This window comes from Colletotrichum siamense, assembly GCF_013390195.1.
Source record: "Colletotrichum siamense strain Cg363 chromosome Unknown KSG_Cg363_contig08, whole genome shotgun sequence".
In the NCBI taxonomy this organism is placed as follows: domain Eukaryota; kingdom Fungi; phylum Ascomycota; class Sordariomycetes; order Glomerellales; family Glomerellaceae; genus Colletotrichum; species Colletotrichum siamense.
In genome coordinates this window covers 907,452-929,031 of record NW_023501021.1, presented here as the reverse complement: position 1 = coordinate 929,031, position 21,580 = coordinate 907,452, and the positions used below count along the sequence as shown (strand labels likewise).

Genomic DNA, 21,580 nt, shown 5'->3' with positions numbered 1-21,580 from the left:
AGAGAGCAGATGAGCACCGCCGGCTGAATTCCAAAATACTCTATTTGTGGGAGTTGGATGCTGCACTGTTCCATGCGTCCCCTCAATAACAGCCTTCTATCTGAGAACACACTCCATCACTCCTCCCCTCCTCATGTGTAGCATTGTCCTTGAGTGCGAGGAAGTCCATGCATGTGCCCGTCCTGGCCTACGGACATGCCAGGTGCAAAGCTTTAGACCGCGATAGGAGCTGGAGCTGCACGACCTGAAATATCCTAGCGTTCAGCTCTCTGCAACAACTGCTCCTCCTCGTCGTCATCGTTGTTGGTTCCGAGCTGCTTCTGAACCTGGGCCTCCATGTGAAGCTCCAGCTCCTCGAGGGCCTTGGCTTGCTCGGCAACCTCCTTGGGCACGGCGTATCCGATGCTGGGCTTCGCATACTCCGGCATCTGTTCCCACATCTTGTCGAAGCTGGATGTGGTCGCGGCCCATTCCTCGTCGGTGGGCATAGCCGGGTTGACGGGAACGATCTCCGGGTGGCGGTAGTCAGGTCCTGCCTTAGCAACCTCTTCAAGCCAGGCGAGAATCGGGACGCGGCTGGTGATGAACATCAACTCAATGTAGTAGACCTCGCCAGAAGAGAAGACAGTGCAGCCATGTTGGGTGAAGGAGGCCGTGTTGGGGTTGCCACCAGGCTTCGCAACGGGCGTCATGGCGGCAGCCTCATCCGTAATGTAGGCTCGGCCGCGGCGGACGAGGAGATCCCTGAGGGGCTCGTGGGAAAGCTCGTCGGCGCTGGTGCTGCAGCCGATGACCGAAAGTGTGTTGATTCTCTTGCCGATAGCATCAAAAGTGCCAGGGTTGTCGAGGGCCTTCATGATGTGGTCAGCGCTCAGACCGATGCCGATGATGTCGAGGGAGGCAGTCGCAGCGGTGATGGCGGGAACGGCCTCGTTGAGGACGTACTGAATGTGCGCTAGCGGGTGCTCATTCTTGGGGATGGAATGGACCTTGGGGTTGTGAGCGCGGCCGTGGTGAACCATGCTTGCCATCGGAACAGCGCAGGCTGAGACGGGGCTCAGAGGCTTCTGTCCCTCAGGCCACCACCACAGCTCGCCGGCGTTGGCAAGAATGATTCCAGGAGGGGACGGATCGGTGGCAGAGCATCGCTGCTTGAGTAGCTCCCGGACGATGGAGACCATGCTGCCCTTATCGATTCCGCCAGATCTATTGGCGACACGAAGAGCCACATTGCCGAGATCCTGGCAAGGCTCGCCGAAAATGACGACGACTCGGGAGGCAGTGGAAAGATTGGCACTGGTGAAGATGGGCACGTGGGGAGAAGTAGCCGGGGTGCCCAGAGGAAGGAGCGTCTTGCTCATGCCGAGATTCTCGAGGCGCTCGTGGACGACATCGCGGATGGCTTCTGTGACCAGGTTAGTAAAGCTGGCAGGAAGTGGACTGCAATGGTACTTGCCATTGAAGTGGAAACGTTGACGGTCGTTGACGCGCTCGTTCTTGGTAAGGAAGTACTTGAAGTAGAAGCTGGGGTCTCCGATCTTGTGAATCTCATCGTCGGTGTCGATGAAGTAGCTGTTGGTGTTAGCTTCAGCTGAGCGAAAGCAAAGGAAGGCGCTCACCCAAGCTTCTTGATGTCCGAGGGAAACACAGGGTCCTCGGGCAGAGCAGACCAGCGGCGGCGGAACATGACGGCGAGTGGCGATGATGAGTTTGAGGTGGTCTGGTTAAGTCAGAAAGAAGTCTGGCTGACCTCGAGGTTGTTGAGGTTGCCTTGTGAAGTGGGAAGAGAGGGAGAAGATCCAAGGAATGACAGATTAGAAAGTATGAGGAAATATTGGAAAGAACTGGTGGAGGACTTGATTGACTTGTTTGTTGCCCCGAAAGTGTGACGGAAGGTGAAAGTGAAAGTGTGGTTGATCGGGTTGTTGTTTGTAGAGGAAGATGGAAGCAAGAGGCTGCTTTGTGCAGATATATCCAGTCGACAAGCAGCAAACGGGAAGTCACAGGCCGGGCTGTTCCTTCTCCAGAAAGCTTTGGATACCAGCAGGAAACTGCAAACAATCACATACCCGGAACAAATGGGAGTTGTGCATTTTACATGTTTTGGTATCTGTACATATCCTTCCCAGGTTGGGGAAGCTGCGACCAAAACGCCAGTCCCTCGTCTATACGTCGCTCAAACTTGATTGAAGTCTACTTCGATTGAAGAGCTTTCCAATCATGTTTGTATTGTACACAGGCGCTCTCGTGCCATGATCGTCGAATCGTCTCCTTCCACCGGGCCGTTTACCAACTGGCCCTCTTCACACCAGGCAGGTTGCCCTCGTAGGCCTGCATACGGAAGTTGTACTGCGACTGCGTTAGCACCTTTGCCTTCGTGCCCAGAATTTGCCAGCTTTTCAACATACCCTCGTCATCTTAAAGTCACGGAAGACACCCCTTGACTTGCCTCCCAGGATGCAGCGGTTGCGGATCTGAGTCGAGCGGGTGTAGGAGTGCATCTGCGACAGCTGGAGCTGCGCCTCTGCGCGCACACGGGGAGGGAGGGTCGCGTTGCGGATGATGTGGCGGAGAGCTTGCCTGCAGCGATCACAAATGTCAGTCCTGTGGTCTGCGCAATTTCGACGGTGCTCGGTGATGCTCACCTCTCGGGCTCGTGCTCCATGAAGACCTGGCGCTTGGTGTGGTCACGAATCGTCCGAATGTTGACGAAACAGCCCAGATCGAGCTTCTTGGCACGGAACATCGACATTTTGGCGGCGTTGGTGGGAATTGGGCGGCGACGATGTCGATAGTCGTGATGTTCGAGTAGTTCAGTAGAGAGCTCGCGCAGAATTGAAGATCCGTCACGTGGTGCCGCTTCGGGCGCTTATCTTATCAGTCACCGAATGCTCACCGGGAACGGGTAGGTAGCCCAAGCAGTCTGCGGAGAAATTCAATGCTACCCAAGCGCTAAGGTATTAACCAATCATTCAAGGGACGTAATGCGAACCACGAATGGTACGCACACTGGTCTTGTAAGGCAACCGCTAGTATTGTGAAGCGATTGAGATGTGACGGAAATGATTTTGGTATTGGAATAGCCATTGACCCCCGGAACGCCAGCCGTCGTCGCAGTCTATATCTGGACGTCCAACAGAAATACAAGTACACCACCACATCGTCTCTAGAGTATCCTTTTCCCCTCGGCGAATTATCAGGTTTGTCGCTATTCGAAGAAGAGGAGAGCGCCGCGCCATGTTACTATAATTGGTCCAAGAGCTTCTGCCGTCTCCTGTTGATCAACTCTTCTTGCACCTCCTCCAGTGTTGGCAATACCCAGCCCTTGCCGTCCCCTGCGTCGCCCGGCAGTGGCTCCCAATCTTCTGGCGCTTGCTGCTTTCCTGACTTTGCCATGTGTTCGAATGCTTCCTCCTCCTTGGCAGCTTCGTACGCGAGCAAGTCCTTGTCCTCCTCATCTGGCGCGTAGCCGTAGTACGCCGCATCGACCTGTTTCCGCAGGTCATCCCTCGTCTCCAGTGGTCTCTCATCGCTCGCTTTCGCCTTTGCTGCTTCGAACAGCTCCTTGACTCCCGGGAGGTCTCGTGCGCGTCCAAAGTAGCGGTAGCCTTTGCCGCCGCCGGGTATTTCACGTCCTTGCTCGTCGTAAATCTTGCCGCCTCCGCGCATGTAATTCGGTCCTCCCAGATTCCGTATTTGTACCTCCCACATGTACTTCTCCCGCATGAGCTTGTTGATCTCGTCGTTGAGGTCGCGGATCTGGTAGTCGCTAAGGGCCGGGTCTTGGATCTTAGAGACCTTGCGCGAGATCTCCTTGAGCACCTGACCACGCCATTTCTCGCAGGAGGGTATCGAGTCGACTTCAGTGATTACTCTTGGCCGCCTTGTTCTGCCAATGTCGATGATTCCGAGGTCTGCAGCCTGTGCCTCTCTGAAGCGAAACAGCATAGACTGCGCCTTCTCCGAATTTCGCGCCTGCAAATCACGTTAGCGCTCTAGTGTTGCATAGAAATACTATGATAACTTACCATCTTGACAGCTTTGGGGCCGGAGAGGCGTCGAACTTCCTGGAATGAAAATCGGGTTGGCGCTGGAGGTGAAAGTCGCGGAGAAGCAGTTGATGCAACTTTCCATTGAAGGTAATGCGCCAACCTCTCCACGGAAGCACGGGCCACCCTACCCAATCAGCCAACGGCTTAGGTACTTTGGTGGGGCTAAGCTGCCCGCGCTGCTGTATCCGTACTGAACAGTGTGACGTCCAAGCTAAATAGTACATCTGGACATTTCTGGAGCTATCAACAGCTCGCGCGACTTCAGACCAACCCCACGATGCGCCTCCCGACGCTGCTTCTCGCAGCCTCATCTCTGGTAGGCGCGGTGTTTGTCGACGAAGTCGGCGACATCGACTACCACCATGAACTTATCGGCGTGCCTCAGGTCGAGACGACCTTCTTCCACAAGCCCAGGAAGGACGACAAGGCTTCTCTCCTGTACTCCTTGAGCGACGTCGGCGTTGTCGGAGCCGTCAACCCGAGCAATGGCGCCGTTGTATGGCGTCAATTCCTCACTGGAAACATCACGAACGGCGGTGGACATCTGCGAGCGGCCGAGGGCGAGGACTGGGTGGTCTCTGCGTATGGCAACACCGTACAGGCTTGGAACGCCATGTCGGGCAGAAGCGTGTGGTGGACCGATTTCACGGGCGACATAAGGGATTTGGAGGTCATGGAGCTGACGGAGAACGGGCGCAAAGACGTGCTGGCGCTTTTTGAGGAGGATGATGGATCTTCGACCCTGAGACGGCTTAATGGAAAGGATGGAAGCGTCGTCTTCGAGTTCCACGACACGAGCAAGACCGTCCCACTTCAGGTGTCGAACAATATCGAAAAGATCTTCGTGGTCAGCCTTTATGGTTCTGCCAACTCGTACGGCGTTCGTGTATCAGTCCATGATACGGTTGACGGCCGGCGCGTTGACGACATCAGCCTTGGCTCTAAGGGCGACATCCAAACCAAGGAGGATCTTCTGCTCGTTGGCGCTAACTCGGCATCTCCGATTATTGCCTGGACCGATGCTGCACACTCGAAGCTCAAAGTCAACGTCCTTGGTACCAAGACCAAGCAGGAGTTTACTCTGCCTGCTGACACGCTCGAGGTGGCCATCCATGCCCCTCATCACCTCCAGTCTGAGCCGCATTTCTTGGTCCACAGCAGGACGAAGGCTGGCAACAAGGGCGAGGTTTACCATGTCAATATCAAGAACAACGCCATCACTAGGGACCACGAACTTCCTCTGTTGCCAGGCCTTGGCGCGTTCTCCACCAGCTCCGAGGGCGCCAACGTTTGGTTCACGCGCATTACCGAGGAGGAGGTTATCCTGACGTCTTCCAGCTCTCATGCCATCTTGGGCCGTTGGCCATACAAGGCCGGCACCGAAAGCGTCTCTGCTATTCACGCCGTTTCGGAGGTTATCAAGAAGGCTGGTGACAACTTCGCCGTCCGATGCGCCGCCGTCACCACTTCAGATGATTGGCTGCTTGTTCGTAACGGCGAACAGGCTTGGAGCCGCCCTGAGGGTCTGACTGGTGGTGTCGCCGCCGCCTTTTCTGAGATTCCCGAGAGCGAGGATCTGGCCAAGACCCTCGAGGCCGAGGCTCATAGCAGCATTCTGTCCGCATACATTCACCGCGTCACCCGCCACATCGACGACCTTGCCTACCTCCCTGACTACCTCGCCTCAATCCCTCAACGTCTTGTCAGCAGCATCACCGGGGCCGAAGTCTCTAAGACTGAAGGCCTCTCTCGCGATGCCTTCGGTTTCAACAAGTTGGTTGTTTTGGCCACCCGTCGCGGCAAGCTCTTCGGCCTTGACGTTGGCAAGCATGGCAAGGTCATCTGGAAGCTTGACGCTTTCAATATCCCCCGCGGGTCTTCCTGGGACGTAAAGGGCATCTTTGTCGAGGATGCCAAGTCCCACGTCACCGTCCGCGGCTTCCACGGTGAATACGTCGTCGCCAAAACCGATACCGGTAAGATGGTTGATGTCATGCCCGAGGGTTCCTGGGCGCAAACCCAGGCTGCCGCTATTGTGGACAGCCCCTCTGGCCCGTGGCTTGCCCCGGTTGGTGTTGGCGGTGCCATCGGCGATGTTCCTGCTGCTTGGGCTCCTAAGCAGACTGTTGTTGTCCGTGGAACAAACGGCGAGCTCAAAGGACTTACTTACATCGACGAGGATGGCACCGCTAAGGAGCAAGTCGCCTGGGAATTTACACCACCGGCCGGGTTTGAGATTGTCAACATCGCCACCCGACCTGTCCATGACCCCATCGCATCTATCGGTAGAGTTCTCGGCGACAGAAAGGTCAGATACAAGTATTTGAACCCGAACACCATCGTCGTCTCTACCGTCAACGCCGCCAAGTCGACTCTCAGCGTGTCTCTGCTCGACTCGGTTTCCGGAGAGGTCCTCCACTCTACTTCTTACGAAGGTGTTGACACCGACAAGAACGTCGAGTGCACCCTCTCTGAGAACTGGTTTGTGTGCACTTTCTTCGGCGAGTACGCCCTGAAGGATGACGCCGGACAGCCCCAATCTGGCCAGTCCCTCAAAGGCTACCAGATCGTCGTCTCGGACTTGTACGAAAGTGACTACGCCAACGACCGTGGCCCGCTCGGCGATGCTGCTAACTTCTCCTCCACCGACCCCGTCGAGACTCCCACCGGAGCTCCTCTTCCCTCTGTCATCAGTCAAGCCTGGATTCTGTCAGCCCCCTTGGCTGCTCTGGCCGTCACTCAGACTCGCCAGGGCATCACCAGCCGCCATGTCCTTGGCTACCTGCCGCAGTCCCACGCCATCGTTGGCTTGCCCCGCCAGCTTCTGGAGCCGCGTCGCCCTGTCGGACGCGACCCTACCCCCGCAGAGATGGAGGCCGAGGGCCTCGTGCGTTACCACCCGGCCTTAGAGATCGACCCCAGGCAGGTCATCACCCACCAGCGCGATGTCATTGGCATCCAGAAGATCATCACCTCTCCCACAATCGTCGAGAGTACCAGTCTGATCTTCTCCTTCGGGGTTGATGTATTCGGCACCCGCGCCACCCCCAGCTTTGCCTTTGACATCCTTGGAAAGGGCTTTAACAAAATTAGCCTGATTTCGACCGTACTTGCCCTCACCGTCGGTGTTGCTGTGTTGGGCCCCATTGTGAGTAAACCCCAAGCCTAGGCACGCATGATTTTGACTAACACTATGCAGGTCCGCAAGAAGCAGACGAACATGAGATGGGCATAAATAGTGTATGATATGATATGACATAATAAAGTCTTACGAGTTTGAGTCACCGGTCTGCCCCTTCTTGTTCGCCTGATGGTCGTCTTGGTATTCTGGCCACTGCCATTACCGTGTGCACCTTGAGTCCGTGGGGCATTAGTGGCCTGTGAGAAGTAAAGTGACAAGTTGCTGGGTAGGTACATGGCGCTCGCGGGTCCGGACGTGCCCCGGGATATGAGCCTTGGCCCTCATTGCATCCGTACATTCACATGTAGTGATTTCGAGATAGAAGCCTCTTTTCGGGCTTCATCCTGTGAGTCCAAGATGGCGATGGCTTGTGTGCCTGTAGCTTACCCTCGCCGACCTCTCATCTCAAAGACCATCACGCTCGCCGCCACGATACTACACCCTCATTAGTCGACGTATTCAATCGCAGGAAGCTCTCAATTACTTACCCTGACATGAAGTTTGTTCGGGCTTGTCAATGGGGGCGAGGTTTGAGTCAATACATAGGGGTATGTGTCATGCTCATTCGCGCATGGATGTTTGTCATGGCGATCTCCGTCATAAGGGAGGCGTCGTCAACGCCCGTTGCGACAAATCTTAGATGCGTGCTGGCTTTCAAGTTCCCTCTTTGCAAGTCTCATCACGATGACAATCCACGGTACAAGCTAGGATATGCTGGAATCGTCCTACATCTAAGTACGAACAGGATCCCTACAGTAGGTGTTCTTCCATGCTAAACTCAATGACTTTGATGTCACCTTTAGCTTGAGCACTTATCTTTCAGAGTAAACATCAACTATGAGATACATAACCGCACTTGTTCCCTCTTCGCTTTCTTGCAGCTTCAAGGACAGTTTTGAACTTTCAGACAGTCTCAGGAAAGCTCGGCCAGTACCCCGTCGGAGGCGGCCAGGCAGGATTGGAATCCTAGTCCTCCGTCGGCACGTAGGCCGCCCGTGCTGTGGAGGAATCAAGCTTAATGAGCTCCCCACTTGTTAGACATTGGACGAAAGTCCACTGATTCATTCATCCCATCTCGCTGAGCACATCGTCGTGGTCGTTCAATACTGGCCGGCGGGTTATGCATCTCAGAAGCTTGGTCTCCACGGTCTAATCTTTTCGGTAAGAGATTCTTCAACAACCTCCTTGGCACAAGTGCACGATGGTACGGTGGTACCGGACTGTCGTACTCTTGGATTCTGTCCCCCACCTCCCTTTCGGACAACTCTGTATTTCAATATTCTCTTCCCTTCCGAAATGTGTCAGATCTTCCCGAAGGTCTAGGTTGCCTTGCTACCCTTACCCGGGTATTGTTCGAGAACACCTGCAGCTGTCGCCTGGTCCCACCCAGTCCAAGGCAGACACACTCTTGTCTGTCGTGTTGGCACGACGTCTATCATCAGGCAACTGTAATTTGACCCCGCAATCATGCTGGTCTGCTTTGCCAGCATGGTGTCTGCATGCGAGCCGATCTTCTTGTGCGATGTGTATTTAAAATGCCTGCCGCCTCGTCTATTACTACCAAGGCAGGATCTTGCTCTTCTGCACTTTCTACACGTAGGTCTCCATTCCCACAACAACGGCGACGAAACACGTTCCGGCAAGTGTCTGATGACGATAACATCGCATGACTTCGTGCGTCGCTAGCTCTGGCCGCCTTCTCTCCCTACACAACGGGTTCTGAGACTGAAATACCAACAACGGATGTGGGGGTTTGGCCAACACGACTTGACATCTGTAATCTCAGCGCGGCTACTAAGGCTATCAAGGTTCCAAGCGTGTTGCCTAGCAGGCATAACTTCATTGTTGGGATCAATACAATCTACCCAGGCATCAGTCTTGTTGACCTGAGCCTGGATATCTAGTTCAACCGCTGGTGTCGGCCTAACTCAGCGGCACAGCACCGAGAAAGCTCTCCAGCAAACAGCTGGCTTTTACACAACATCTCCCAACCAACAACAGCCTGCATCTTGACAGCATTGGCAAACTGGCGGGGTAGTTTGCCCACGCTAGCAGTCGGGACCAGCGGTGAAGGCAAGGCAACCATGGTCGCTACCATTAGTGCGCATTCGCGATGACCCATCATTGAACCAGCGTCAAAGCTGGGCTGGAGTGCTTCACATTTACCATTGACATTAGAGGAGGTCATGTGCTCGACTGTTGATGCCCCGGCCCGTCCCATGCCCCTGGCACGAATACTGGGTTCACCGCTCTCTCACCGACAAGGTTTCTAATCGCGCAAGGGTACCTGGTAGGGTTGAGGCCTGTTCCCAACCTTGCTCACCTCATTGCTATCGCACCGACACACCACTTATCCCGGAAACCCTTGACCGACAAACCAGAGAACGAGTGAAGGGCATGTTGCAGCAGGCAGCTAAGACATCTCGTTGCTGCCTCACATGGGAGCGACTTACAGAAGCATAGCGTATCCCAAAGTTCCTTCTTATTCCGACGTCAGACGGCTCAGCTCCGTAGCCATGCCTTCTCCCGGATTCCGGAAACCGGGTCCGGAGGGATCTTTGAGAATCCTCAGGAATCCTGTCCTCGGTGAAGGCCGCCATCGGATGAGAGCTACCCCAAGCTGAGTTATGGTACAACCAAGGCATCCGATTCAAGATGTTCCAGCTAAAATAAGATTCATGTTAAGTCTTGTCTGACCTGGGTCTTCGCAAGTGAGACTCGTCAGACAACTGCCATGCGTCTACTTTTGTGTCCATCTTGCCAATGCTCGCACAGGCCATGGTTCATGCAATTGTAATGTTGTCTTCGCGGCGTGTTGTGAATGCCGAAGCCGTGCGTTAGAGAATGCCGTGTACTGTTTTACGTGAGACATCATGCCGGACATGGATCGTTCGATGTCCCGCAAGTCTGTCGTGCCAACTCATCTATCAGCTGTGCCTCACCTATATGGCATTTGTCGTAGAACTTCCATAAAGAGTGGGAAGGAAGCAATCTCGCCGTCGAGCCTGTCAAGAATCATGAAGGTTTCCTTCTCGTAGATCGCAGCAGGAAGCGCTGGTGGTCGAGATCCGAGTCTTACGACAAATCCTCTTCGAACGCCCGAAGATTCAGCTGGAGGATGCAGTTGCCTAGAGGATCAGCGGAGTCCGCAGGGGAGAACCCATACTTACCGAAAGCTGAGGTATGCAAGATGGAGGCCACGAGAAGGCATCTGCTGCCTCACGAGGCGAATCTCTTACACCTTATCAAGTTGGACGCTGATCTGTCTGTGACAGTGGAAATTGTTGTCTTTGCAGACATGTTCACGAGACTTCACAGGTCCCAGTAGTCCTTGTGTTGACGGCAGAGAGCATTGGGACGGTCCCTGGGCAGCTAGATGATCGGCTTCGTTTTCGAATAACATGTGTCTACCTTATGCAGTATGGGTCAGTCGTAAGGGCCCGTCCCGCCCGAAACCCACCATCTTGGGGCTGAATCAACGTTCTCTGCAATTCTCATTCGCTGTTTCAGAAGCTAGTAAGCCTACATACCAGCACGAATTCAAAACAGACTGCGTTCGCCTCAAAAAAACAGCTCACTATGGGTAGTCCCCTATTTGATAGGTCATCCACAACCGCCGCCCCACGGTTTCATTCGCTATGAAAGCTGCTATGAAAGGGGGCCTCAGTTACCTGCCTATGATACAAACTAGCCCAAACACCAAATTCTTTCGTCAGCCCAATGTCCAAGTTAGGGAGAAACGGGCCCTGCGAATGGCCGATGTCGCTGAATGATCTGTGATCTTTGGGCAGTATTCCAACCCTACCTTAGATCTAAAGCCCTCGTGATCCGCTCACCAAGAGCATCTTCGTATAGTAAGCTGCCACGACGTAAGGCAACTACAGGGCGAGCTCAGCTGCATGCGTGGCATATTATATGGACGATAGCCCTATCGATAGCATCGACGCCTGACCCCGTTGTCGGAATGACGCCCTCAAATCATGCGGAGGTGAGGCTATGGGATCTAAATGTTGGATTTCGTTTTGTATGCCGCGAGAAACCGCGAGTTCGATGCAGAGACAGGTGTTGACTCCATGACGATAATGAGGGGCATCCAAGAGGAGGTTGAAACATCTTTCCGCAAGCCACTTTCCTGCGAAGAAGTCGCACATCTGGCCATCAGGCGTACCGCCCGTCGAAGTCCGGGGACGTGTACTACCTCGGTCAGGGGGATGGTAACACCCGGTGAAGAAACTTGGCAGCGCCGAGAGTGCCTCACGGCATCGATTGGCGAGGCATCATCGTCCAAAAGCCAAATCACAGAGTAGAGACCCAAATCGCGGCGTTCAGGGCCAGTAGAGTAATGCATGTATGGCCGCTGGTATGCCGACTTTGGGGCGCAGCATCTCTTTGCTCCGGCCGCTGGTCGTCCGATCAGGGTAACAGCGGAGCCGATAAATGCGGGTACAGTCAATGCGATTTGCCGATGACCGCCCGGTGTTCAAATTGGTAACACTGCGTTGGCTCAGATAGATGAGTGTATCACAGACACATCTTATTTCAAGTGGAAAGAGGCCATGCTTCGAAGTGAAATGTGCAAATGTGCCCTGCAACCGCACTTCACGAAGCTAGCCTTGTTATCTCCTCTGTAGGTAGCCGATGGTCGCAGCCAAATTCCTAGCTTTGTAACTCTAACACGACACGTACTCTTCTCAATGCCAGCTTCTGTGCCGCGGGAACGACAGCTCCGGTCTGATGAATATGCGCTTGCGGCGAATCAGGCGGAGGCACAGTTGCATAGGGGTTGACGGGGATGCAGGTAGGTGCGTGAGATTGGGGGAAAAGCAAAAAAATGTACAGTGATAATCATTCCTAACCCTTGCAAAAATGCGCCTCGACTTTCACAACCACGAATCTCTTTCCCAAAACCAATCCTCCTCTCTATTTTGATTCAATAGTTTGCGCCAGGCAACGAGGCGGAGTGCCCTTCAGGCTTCTGTGCGTTCCAAGGGGGCGGCGGGTTCCAGAAAACAGACTTGGTGATGACCAACAAATGGTTTGAATACCAGTCCCAGCCTTTCGACGACACGGTTTTGGAAACCGCTGTGACCAATGATACGGCGTAGCACATGATTTGTTGCAAGGGGGTTTGGTTGGTTGGTTGGGATGCCACCAGCCGCCGCGCCGCGCGCCAACAATACCGCGAAGAGACGGCTCGTGAGCAATCAATCACTAGGCATCCATCTACCACTAGGTAGGTTGAAGTCTCATGCCGAACTTTCGCAGCGTGTCTGGCAAGGAGACCTTGCGAGATGACGAGGCTGCCAGGGAGAGGACAATGAATGTGATTCGATGGATTTCACTGGCCAAATCCCTTTTGAGGCAGCCAATTCAAAGACGAAACATGAACTTGACGGATATTATAGACATCTTAGCCTAGAGATGCCTCGTAAATGTAATACGCAAGGGGATTAAGGCTGTTGTGGCTTTGACTGCCTTTGATGAAATGCAAGCAGCCTTCCACTTGGAAAGGCTCGGGTGGCTACTGAGCCTAGCACAGGGCTGATCGCCTTGGACCCCAAAAGGGATAATATTGACTTCAAACGGGCGCAAGTGATTGCGAATCCCGGCGCCAACGGCATTTTCGCTCTCGGCCTGGAAACTCGGCCGGTCAAAGGCAGCGAAGCCACACTCGGGGGGGAGCTGCCTGCCTGCCTGCCTGCCTGCCTGCCTGCCGGCGGCAGGCCGGACTGTGGTCTTTGTTCCCGGGCGACATGCTCAATGCCAACGCCCCTTACTCCATACAGAATTTGCTTTTGCCTGCGCCATGACTGCGTACGAGAGTACGAGGGCCTGATGAACTATCATGCAAGGCATGCTTGCTATGGTGCTCGGCGGCCATGGCTCGTCCGCCTAGCGGTAGGGCTGCCTTCCTGATTTTCTGCGCGGATTGTCGCATTCGTTTCCGATCACCCGACGCCCCAACAAAGCCCGCGCACTGTATTGTGCAGGAAGCACTCGGATTCGGTGTAACGTGAGGTCAAGTTTCGGTATCGTTTATGAAGGGGGTCTGTATCGGCCATGGTCCCCAGGCAGCTATCGTAGGCAATCGTTTGGTGTCGACAAACGTGAAAGCGATGGGTCTGCTAGGCAAGACAAGACGAGGCGATCTTCGTCTGCTCATTAGTGTCGAAAACGGACGAGGGTGCGAAGATTCGAGGTCGATTTGTCATATTATCTACCCACAGTAAGGTGACAGTTAACAGGTGATATTTGAAAGCATCCAGACATCGAGCGTCGGCAGGAGATCTGGGTTCACCTGCGCCTCCGCTTAGCTTGGATTGATCTTCAGGAAAAGTCAGGTGATTTCTGGTATCGATGGGCAGAAATTCTGACTCTTTGTAGGTCAAGACCACTGTCCGAGCAAAGCGGGCTCAGAGGGATACAACAGTTCAACCGACAGATATCGAAGCAGGAGTCAGAAATATTTTCTGATATCGTACCGGACGGGATCCAATTTGGCTGTGGGGTGATGCCGCATAAAGGTGCGTCATTGTAAGAAACATAGACAACACTGGACGGACCCAGCCGTCAGTTCGGCCCTCGGATGCCTTGCTCGATCAGGGGACGTTGAAGCGACCCACTTTATGATAAGTTGCCTCATTTGCATCGGTTCGCCATGCAAACTCTCGGGTGACGTTACGTCATCTTCTTCAACGTCTCTCATTGACTGAGAATCAATAAACTAAAGCATCTTGCGAGGACTTTTGCTGAATGTTTGGCCGTTAGTACTCTCAAGAAGAAATAGTCCAGAAATAGAGGAGATGGTCAGGTTTGATTTGAAGACTTTGCGGGCTATGGGATTCTATGAAAGCTACCCGCAATCAAGTGAAAAATCCACCAACGCTGCATGGAACTATTCAATCACCCGCAGAAACTACAAGCTAGCCAATTCCAAACCTAGCGTGTAGTGGATCTCTGAACTTCACTCTCCAAATAATCCTGACATAACTTGTTTTTGGAACACCACGAAAAGTTCCCCCCAAGAGGCAAATCGAAAATGCTGGTCATTCAATTCAGTTTATCAACGCTTGCAGCGACAGCTATGCAGTCATGAAGCATTGAGAAATCCGAGATTTGCGGAAGAGAATTTAGTAGACTAGAACATCGTTTCAAATTGACCAAATGCCCGAAGGCGTAGACTAGAACATGAAAACAGTTTTGCTATCCATGCGAATGTGGACTGCCCACGAAGCACGAACCAATCCGTCGGGGGACTTTCCCAAGCCTTCCATCCCGACATGAACCAATGAGCAGCTATAGCATCTCTACTGTCAAGATATTAATAGCCTCATTCAATTACTCTGCTCTTGAACTTTAAATTGACTACAAATTGAGTCGCAATTGGTACTTTTTACATGCCCCGGCAAATGTGAGCACACCGTCGACCTGCAGCCACTTGTTGCATCGCTTCTTCTTCCTCCAAAGAACGAACAAATCAAGGCTTGGATCATCATGGTGCATTCATCTGCGATTATGCGTTTGAGCAAACGGCCAGTTAGACGGTTGATTGCGGCCAGTTGGCGCACCCTGTCGTGTCTCCGATGATTAGAGCCACGTCGCAAGTCCATGCATGTGGACGCTGTTTGGACGATATCTCTCTTGTCGCAAACATACAAATACCTCTCGCCTGTTGTTGTTCCGTTCGTCTGTGGCTTAGACTGAAAGGTGCTGTGGCCTCAAGGTCGGGTGCCCGGAACGGGGAAATGCCGCCACATTACAAGCCTGCTATACCAACAAGAATGGAGCTCTCACTTCGCCAGAGATTTTGGCGTCCAATAGTGGCTAGCTGTTATGACTCAGTCTGGAGATGGCCTCACATCTGCAAGGTCCTCAATAGAGACCTCTTGAATGGTGGGTTAAACTCAGGTGACAGCCTCTCCTGCCTAGATCTGGCTGTGTCCAAGAAAATGGCCGACCCAATTATGGGCAAGACTCAACAGCTGAAAGAGGCCTTTGGTCCGTCATTTCCAATGACACGTCTATCGCATAAGAGTGGCGATGTTCACGTACCATATCGACATCTAACTGGATCTCACAATCATGAGAGCATATAACTCACCAGATAGATCCCTGCTTGCTTGCAAGGCTCTGTTCTTAATGTCCAGCCAAGGATAGGCAACCATTGACAATCTCCTGCCTCAGTCCTCAATTTTCGGTGGACCAATGCTATTTTGACATTGCCAGGTCTAGAATCCATGTGTTAACAAATGCGAATGGAAGACTGTTGGTTGTGCAAAGGCATCAGCAAAATGTGCGCAGCTGCGGGTCTCTTGACCAATGGACTCCAGTGCGATGGTCATTGATCAGCTTAGATCAACTTCTGCTTCAGGCTTCAAGATGGATAGTGTGACCCGCTTCTGCCTATTTGAGTATTGATGACATCTTCTTTCGGTGAGAGGGTGGTGGCCTGGCCAGCGAACAGGGCCCTGAACCAGGCAGATAACCGCCTTGAAAATATTTGCTATTCTAGGCCCTGGTACTGAGGCAGCACTCGTATCGAACCAAGGCAACCGGATCATGCGTCAGGAGGCTAGGTTCTTGAGCGAATGAAGGCCGGCAAAGCTATGGTATCATGACTTTCCGAATGTCTCGCCATTAAGGTAGATAATAGATGCTGGCGTCGGGAAGATCTCACCGTGAAAATTTCTGGGCAGGCCTCCACATCCAGAGCAACGGCGAAAGACCCGAATAGCGAATGAGAATCCAGGTTTGCTTTGTACCTCAATCCCTAGAAGTTACCAAGCCTTCGGTAAGTTGGAGATTGCAAGTGGTCGGAGCCTCAGATATGTGCTGATTGGAGCGCGGACTTAGGTCCCGCCACCGGCAAAAGCCACGGCGCCACGTAACTGCAACCTCGTCAGCTTCGTTGAATCAAGATCGTGAAAGAGGACGACAGAATGATTAGTGTTTATACGAGCATAGCCACTAAACTGACCAGCCTCGGCACACACTGCAGCGGAGAACACCAGACAAAGTAATATCCCCATGTCGGTTGTCTCTCTCTGGATGCGTCTTCACCAGGAATTCGCCTCTTGTTGCATTACTCAGCTAGGAAGAGTCTTCAGCTGTCGTTGTATTGGCCTCAGCACATATCGGCGACGCCGGATTGAAATGCGGCTGTGTGCATGTGTGGCAAGTATTTCAGCCGCCACCGGAGTATTCGGCGACGGAAAAGCCAAGACATGAAAGCAAGAATTGCGACACTGTCGTCTTCTAAGTTGGAAAAGACAATAAAGAAATCCCCGCGTTGTTTTCAGCATCGAAACCATCACAAGGAAGGTGTAGTCGTCCATTCGCGGAGCAGAGAGTCAGCACCGCCCGGCGCCCGGGGACCCGCCCGGCGCAGCTGAGCTGATGGCCACTTGAGCCGCCAATCGCTTGCAAGAGAAAGACAGAAAAGAAAAAAAAAAAAAAAAAAAAAGGAAGGGGGAAAAAAGAAAGAAAGAAAGATAGAAAGAACAATCATTGCAAGCAAAAAGCTCAAGAGGCATGTAAAATACCGCCGAGGTGCTGTGGTAGGCCGAGACAGTCAATCTGCTGCATCGTTCAGCTAGGGGCATCAGTCATATGATGGTTGATACCAAATTCTTGTCTAAAACACTAATGCCTCATGTACTTGAGGGCAGGATAGACTTCGGGGAGGAGAAAAAGATGATGAGAAAGGAACATGAGGCATGGCTGACTTGAAGCCTTGAACAACAGATCCTGCATGGAGACTGTTGAGAGTGTCACTGTGGATTGGATAGAAAATGAGACCGGGTATGTTCGGCCTTAGGGGATGGTCACGCTTTTATTGTCCCCATGACCCGCAGGATGTCAGACAGCAGATATATCTGTGAGGGATGCAACCCCTTCGGCCGTCTCCCGCTGTATCGGACGCAGCTTGTCAGAACACCGACGCATATTTGCATTGGGCAGGAAAACTGCGTTTAGAAGTCCGCCCTTGATTCTGCAGCTTCCGCCCACCCATGCGTACTTTTAAAAATTACATAACTGCGAGGGCGGCAGACAACGCGCTTTGGCCACACAACCCCAGGGTCATTGCAGCGCTCTCCGGGCGACTCCGCTTCCCCCATGCTACGTGGCCCCGTGTGAGCCTCTGAACTTACAGCGCTGCTGCGATGTATCGAAGTGCTAACCATGGATAGAAATCCAACGGCCAGCATTCGGGCAGCACGAACGCCTTGTTCTAGGTTTTTAATCGGGCGTGCTTGCGGATTGCGAAATCGTCGGAGGAAGATGTCAGGACTTTATACCTTAAGGACGGCAGAGAATGATGAGGAGGTGCAGATTCAAAAATGGCTGGGGCTGCCATTTGACCCTGAAAAAATTGAATGGTGCGCGCATGTCTCCGTCAGGCAGCCGCCCACTAGCTTCCCTGGCGGACTGGTTCGCATTTTTTGGCACAATCGCTCGCGACAGTGATCCCCAACATGACGGTTGAATTCCATTACAGCCTGGCATGTCCATCAATGACCCTCGCTTTTTTGCTTCCCATTTGCCTCAAGCCGCCTCCAAACTTAGTTCGCCATCTAAAGCAAAATAAGAGCGGGAGCGATCAGCTTCTTATGTTCCTGAAGACGTCTTTGAACTATTCTTAATCCTAGGAGAAATATTAGTCCGATCCTTTGGCACAGATCCCAGTTTTTGTCGGTCTTCCTGGTACCGGTCTACACTGCGAGCGCAAGAGAAGGGGTCAAACATGACGGAGAACAAGACTTTAGCAGGCCAGAAGGCGGATATCGACACACTAATCATTGGATCTAGACGGCAAAAAGCGGACTTGAGACGCAAATGCCCAGCTTGCAAGCAGCTATTACCTCCCCACTCCACGAAGGACGACATCCGAAAGCACGTCCAGGAGAACCATCACGAACTCAGTGACGTGGACCAAACAAATTTAATCGATAAAATCTTATTTCAGTAAGTCACGTCACCGTCAACAGAGCCGCATGTTCAGGCGCTAACCCGAATACCTGCAGAATTAAAGACCGACGCGACCCCCTGCCAACAGCCACACCTCAACCTACCGGAACCCATGCCGCCTCAGAGCTATCCCAACCGATCTCCAATACCGCCGTTGTTGGCAATTTAGAGTCTTCTATACTTCAACCCACTTCGGAAGGGGATCATAGCCGGAAGTTGAAGAGTCCTGCCTCGAACCGAAGTCTCAAAAGAGACAATGACGAGTCGTCCCTCCCTCCTAAACGAAGTCGAGCTCGCGCCCCTATTCAACCTGGCAATGCTAGCCGGGCGCCCGATAGCGAGTTTCGAAGAGAGCCCACGCAGAAGGCAGGGAAGCTATGGTCTCCTGAAGAGGAGCCCCTGAAAAGGAAAGACAATACAGAGTCGCCAAAGCCTTCGACGACTCGCTCTTTTGAGCCCCGCAGCCCTGAGGTTGACCAAACGGAAGTGTTGATCAAGCAGCCAGAAACGCGTCCTATCTCTCAGGAGCAACTGGTTGCTGAGGTCAAAGGCATATACGCTGGGCTTGTAATGGTCGAGAGCAAATGTATCGAAGTCGATAATGCTCAAAGTTCAACGACAGAGTCAAGTCCGAAACTGAACAACGAGCAATGGCAAGCACTTATCGCTTTACATCGAACCTTGTTACACGAGCACCACGATTTCTTTTTGGCATCTCAGCACCCGTCAGCCAGCCCCGCCTTGAGGCGATTAGCAAGCAAATATGCAATGCCAGCCCGTATGTGGCGGCATGGGATTCACAGTTTCCTTGAGCTTCTGCGCCATCGTCTTCCTGCCTCGCTAGAGCACATGTTGACCTTTATATATTTGGCCTACTCAATGATGGCTTTGTTGTATGAAACGGTACCCACTTTTGAAGACACTTGGATTGAGTGCTTGGGTGATCTTGGAAGATATCGGTATGTGAACAGCATAAGCTGACTGTCTTCACGTGACAAGGTTGAATGGTATGAGTTCTGACATGATATCTAGTATGGCAATTGAGGATGATGATTTGAAGGACCGCGAGGTCTGGACGTCTGTCAGTAGACACTGGTACTCGAAAGCAAGCGACAAAGCACCCACAACTGGCAGATTGTATCATCATCTTGCGATTCTTGCAAGGCCAAATGCTCTTCAGCAGCTCTTTTACTATACGAAAAGCTTATGCGTTCCGATTCCCTTTCTTTCAGCTCGCGAGTCTATCATGACGTTATTTGAGCCGCATCTCAACGGGTCGCCAACCCGTCTCCAGGAGATCGATGCTGCCTTCGTTCGAGCTCACGGCATCCTCTTCTCTGGCCGCAACCAGGAGCAACTCGCCCCTTCTGTGGACGAGTTCATCGGGAGTCTCGACAACCACATTGGCCGGACCACGCGACGATGGATGGAGAGTGGTTACTACATCGGCATCGCCCTCGGGTGCTCCCTCCTAGAGTATGGCAGCGAATCGAACGTCATTATGCGAACGATCAAGTCAGGAGCGCGCGCCGACGAACCGGATACGGCAATGCAGGGGGTTGAAGCCGCCGCCCCATCCCAGAAGTTTCTTGATGCCCTTGACTTTACCTGCCGCACGCACGATGTCGTCTTTCGCCGCTTCGGTGACCCCAGCGTCACACCGTATCTTCACGTTACCCTCTCCTTCCTCTACCATCTTTCGAAATTCCCCGTCGCCATGGGCCATATTGAGTCCAAGATCCCTTGGAAGCTCATCTCACTCATGCTCAACACCCTGGTCGGCACTTGCTCACGTTTTGACAAGATTGAGAACGAGGCATTTCCCCGAAACGAGAAGGAAAGCCCACGCCCGCTACCTGACGACTTCGCCCAGCGCGGTCTCCTTTGGGTCGAGAAATACTACCCAGCCGACTGGTTTACCGCCGCCAAGATTGACGACGAGGAGAAATATTTCGAAGTTGCCTCCATGATGGAGGAACGGCAGGACCGTTGCCTCTGGCTAGGAAACCGCTTGGCATCCTCGGGCGCATGGCTCACGTACGATAAAAATCTGAGGCAGTTCGGCGTGGCATCGCGGTATGCCATCGAGATCGACAACTTGCCAACGGTATCAGAAACAGAGAGTGGAGCACCGACACAGCCGAACAGATGGGGGAGAGGAGAAGACGGTGATGTGGACATCCCAGATGCGCCAGCAAGTGCAGTGTAGAGTTGTTGTTTTGCTTTCGATTTTTTTTTCTACTTTGTTTATGGAGCTTGGAGTTTGGTGGGGGGTTTTGCATGTCTTTATACTGTCAAGGTCTTCCACCTTGCGGGGTAGGTGGTCAGGCTGGTGTGTCTCTTGTGTAACAGCACTGCATTGTTTTGGCGTTGGCGGTGTCTGCAACGGACTGTTTATCGAGTCCACATAGCATACGGTGTTCGATCATTTCCACAGCAGCTCTCATACCCCATAGAACCAAGAGGTGAGTCAACGAGCTTCACAAATATTTCTTATGTTTTAACAATTGGTTGTTGAGCGAATATGCTCAAAAATATGAGTAAGTGTTTGTAAATACGCATATCAGGCTTGAGATGGAGACCATAAGGGCTTCACCACCTTGTGGGTGATCGCTGGCGCGTACATAGTCACTTCTCAAGAAGTGCCAAAAAGAGACGGTAGCTTTAGGACAATAAACAATCCTTACATTATTTTCAATATTCTTGCTGATGCGTCAGCCAACACGCTCTGTACGTTTTGTATGCACATGTCCCCGTCTGGGCTGCTGTTTCTTCACTACTGGGTAGCTTCACAAGGTTGACTAGCATCAATACACAGTGAGTAAGACGTCGACCCACCTAGACTTGATGTTTAAGTGAGCGAATCATCTGAGACGATCTTTTCTGTCTTCCAACTCGAATTTGATCAAGAACGGCAACCTGGATGCCTGTAAACGACCTAAGTTGAAGAGGTTAGTCAAGGAAAGAGGTTTGGTGCTGCCGACGAAAAGAACATGTGGCTGTCAACATCCATCAAAGAAATTCGTTTCAGTATTCACAAAGAAAGAAACAATATCTGCGGAGGCCCTCGAGTAGGCATCTTCAGACGTAAGCTGCTAACGTAGTAACAGAACAGTATATCTGCCCTCTTACCTAAACGTTTTTAACAAATACGCTGACAATGCGGAAGGAACATTATGAGGATAAATTTTAGGCATGATTAATAATTAGTATGTCCTGGGTTGGGGCTCATCGTTCAACATTAGAGTCTGTATTACACAATTATTAAAAACTAGGGAAACATAATTATTTACGCTAGCGGGCTGAACTTAGTCGTAGCGTAACAGAGAAAACGTACACTTATAACAATATAAGGGACAAAGACTTTAGTCTGCAGAAT

General features: G+C 52.4%; 6 protein-coding genes across 6 annotated transcripts; 3 read left to right on the top strand and 3 right to left on the bottom strand.

Moving 5' to 3' along the window:
- Positions 1-254: 254 nt before the first annotated feature.
- Positions 255-1,687, bottom strand: CGCS363_v011871 (uncharacterized protein; the record flags this gene model as incomplete). Its single annotated transcript, XM_036643720.1, has 2 exons — positions 255-1,572; positions 1,620-1,687. The coding sequence occupies 2 exons, from the start codon at positions 1,685-1,687 to the stop codon at positions 255-257; spliced, it is 1,386 nt and encodes a 461-aa protein (XP_036490903.1).
- Positions 1,688-2,286: 599 nt separating this feature from the next.
- Positions 2,287-2,752, bottom strand: CGCS363_v011870 (37S ribosomal protein MRP2; the record flags this gene model as incomplete). Its single annotated transcript, XM_036643719.1, has 3 exons — positions 2,287-2,349; positions 2,409-2,580; positions 2,646-2,752. 3 exons carry the CDS (start codon positions 2,750-2,752, stop codon positions 2,287-2,289), a joined length of 342 nt encoding a protein of 113 aa, XP_036490904.1.
- Positions 2,753-3,243: 491 nt separating this feature from the next.
- Positions 3,244-3,948, bottom strand: ISY1 (Pre-mRNA-splicing factor ISY1; the record flags this gene model as incomplete). The annotated part of the gene is made up of 1 exon (XM_036643718.1): positions 3,244-3,948. The coding sequence occupies one exon, from the start codon at positions 3,946-3,948 to the stop codon at positions 3,244-3,246; it is 705 nt and encodes a 234-aa protein (XP_036491267.1).
- Positions 3,949-4,329: 381 nt separating this feature from the next.
- Positions 4,330-7,287, top strand: emc1 (ER membrane protein complex subunit 1; the record flags this gene model as incomplete). The annotated part of the gene is made up of 2 exons (XM_036643717.1): positions 4,330-7,200; positions 7,252-7,287. 2 exons carry the CDS (start codon positions 4,330-4,332, stop codon positions 7,285-7,287), a joined length of 2,907 nt encoding a protein of 968 aa, XP_036491266.1.
- Positions 7,288-17,977: 10,690 nt separating this feature from the next.
- On the top strand, positions 17,978-18,841 carry CGCS363_v011867 (uncharacterized protein; the record flags this gene model as incomplete). The annotated part of the gene is made up of 3 exons (XM_036643716.1): positions 17,978-18,198; positions 18,258-18,751; positions 18,813-18,841. 3 exons carry the CDS (start codon positions 17,978-17,980, stop codon positions 18,839-18,841), a joined length of 744 nt encoding a protein of 247 aa, XP_036490828.1.
- Positions 18,842-19,447: 606 nt separating this feature from the next.
- Positions 19,448-20,410, top strand: CGCS363_v011866 (uncharacterized protein; the record flags this gene model as incomplete). The annotated part of the gene is made up of 1 exon (XM_036643715.1): positions 19,448-20,410. The coding sequence occupies one exon, from the start codon at positions 19,448-19,450 to the stop codon at positions 20,408-20,410; it is 963 nt and encodes a 320-aa protein (XP_036491022.1).
- Positions 20,411-21,580: the final 1,170 nt, after the last annotated feature.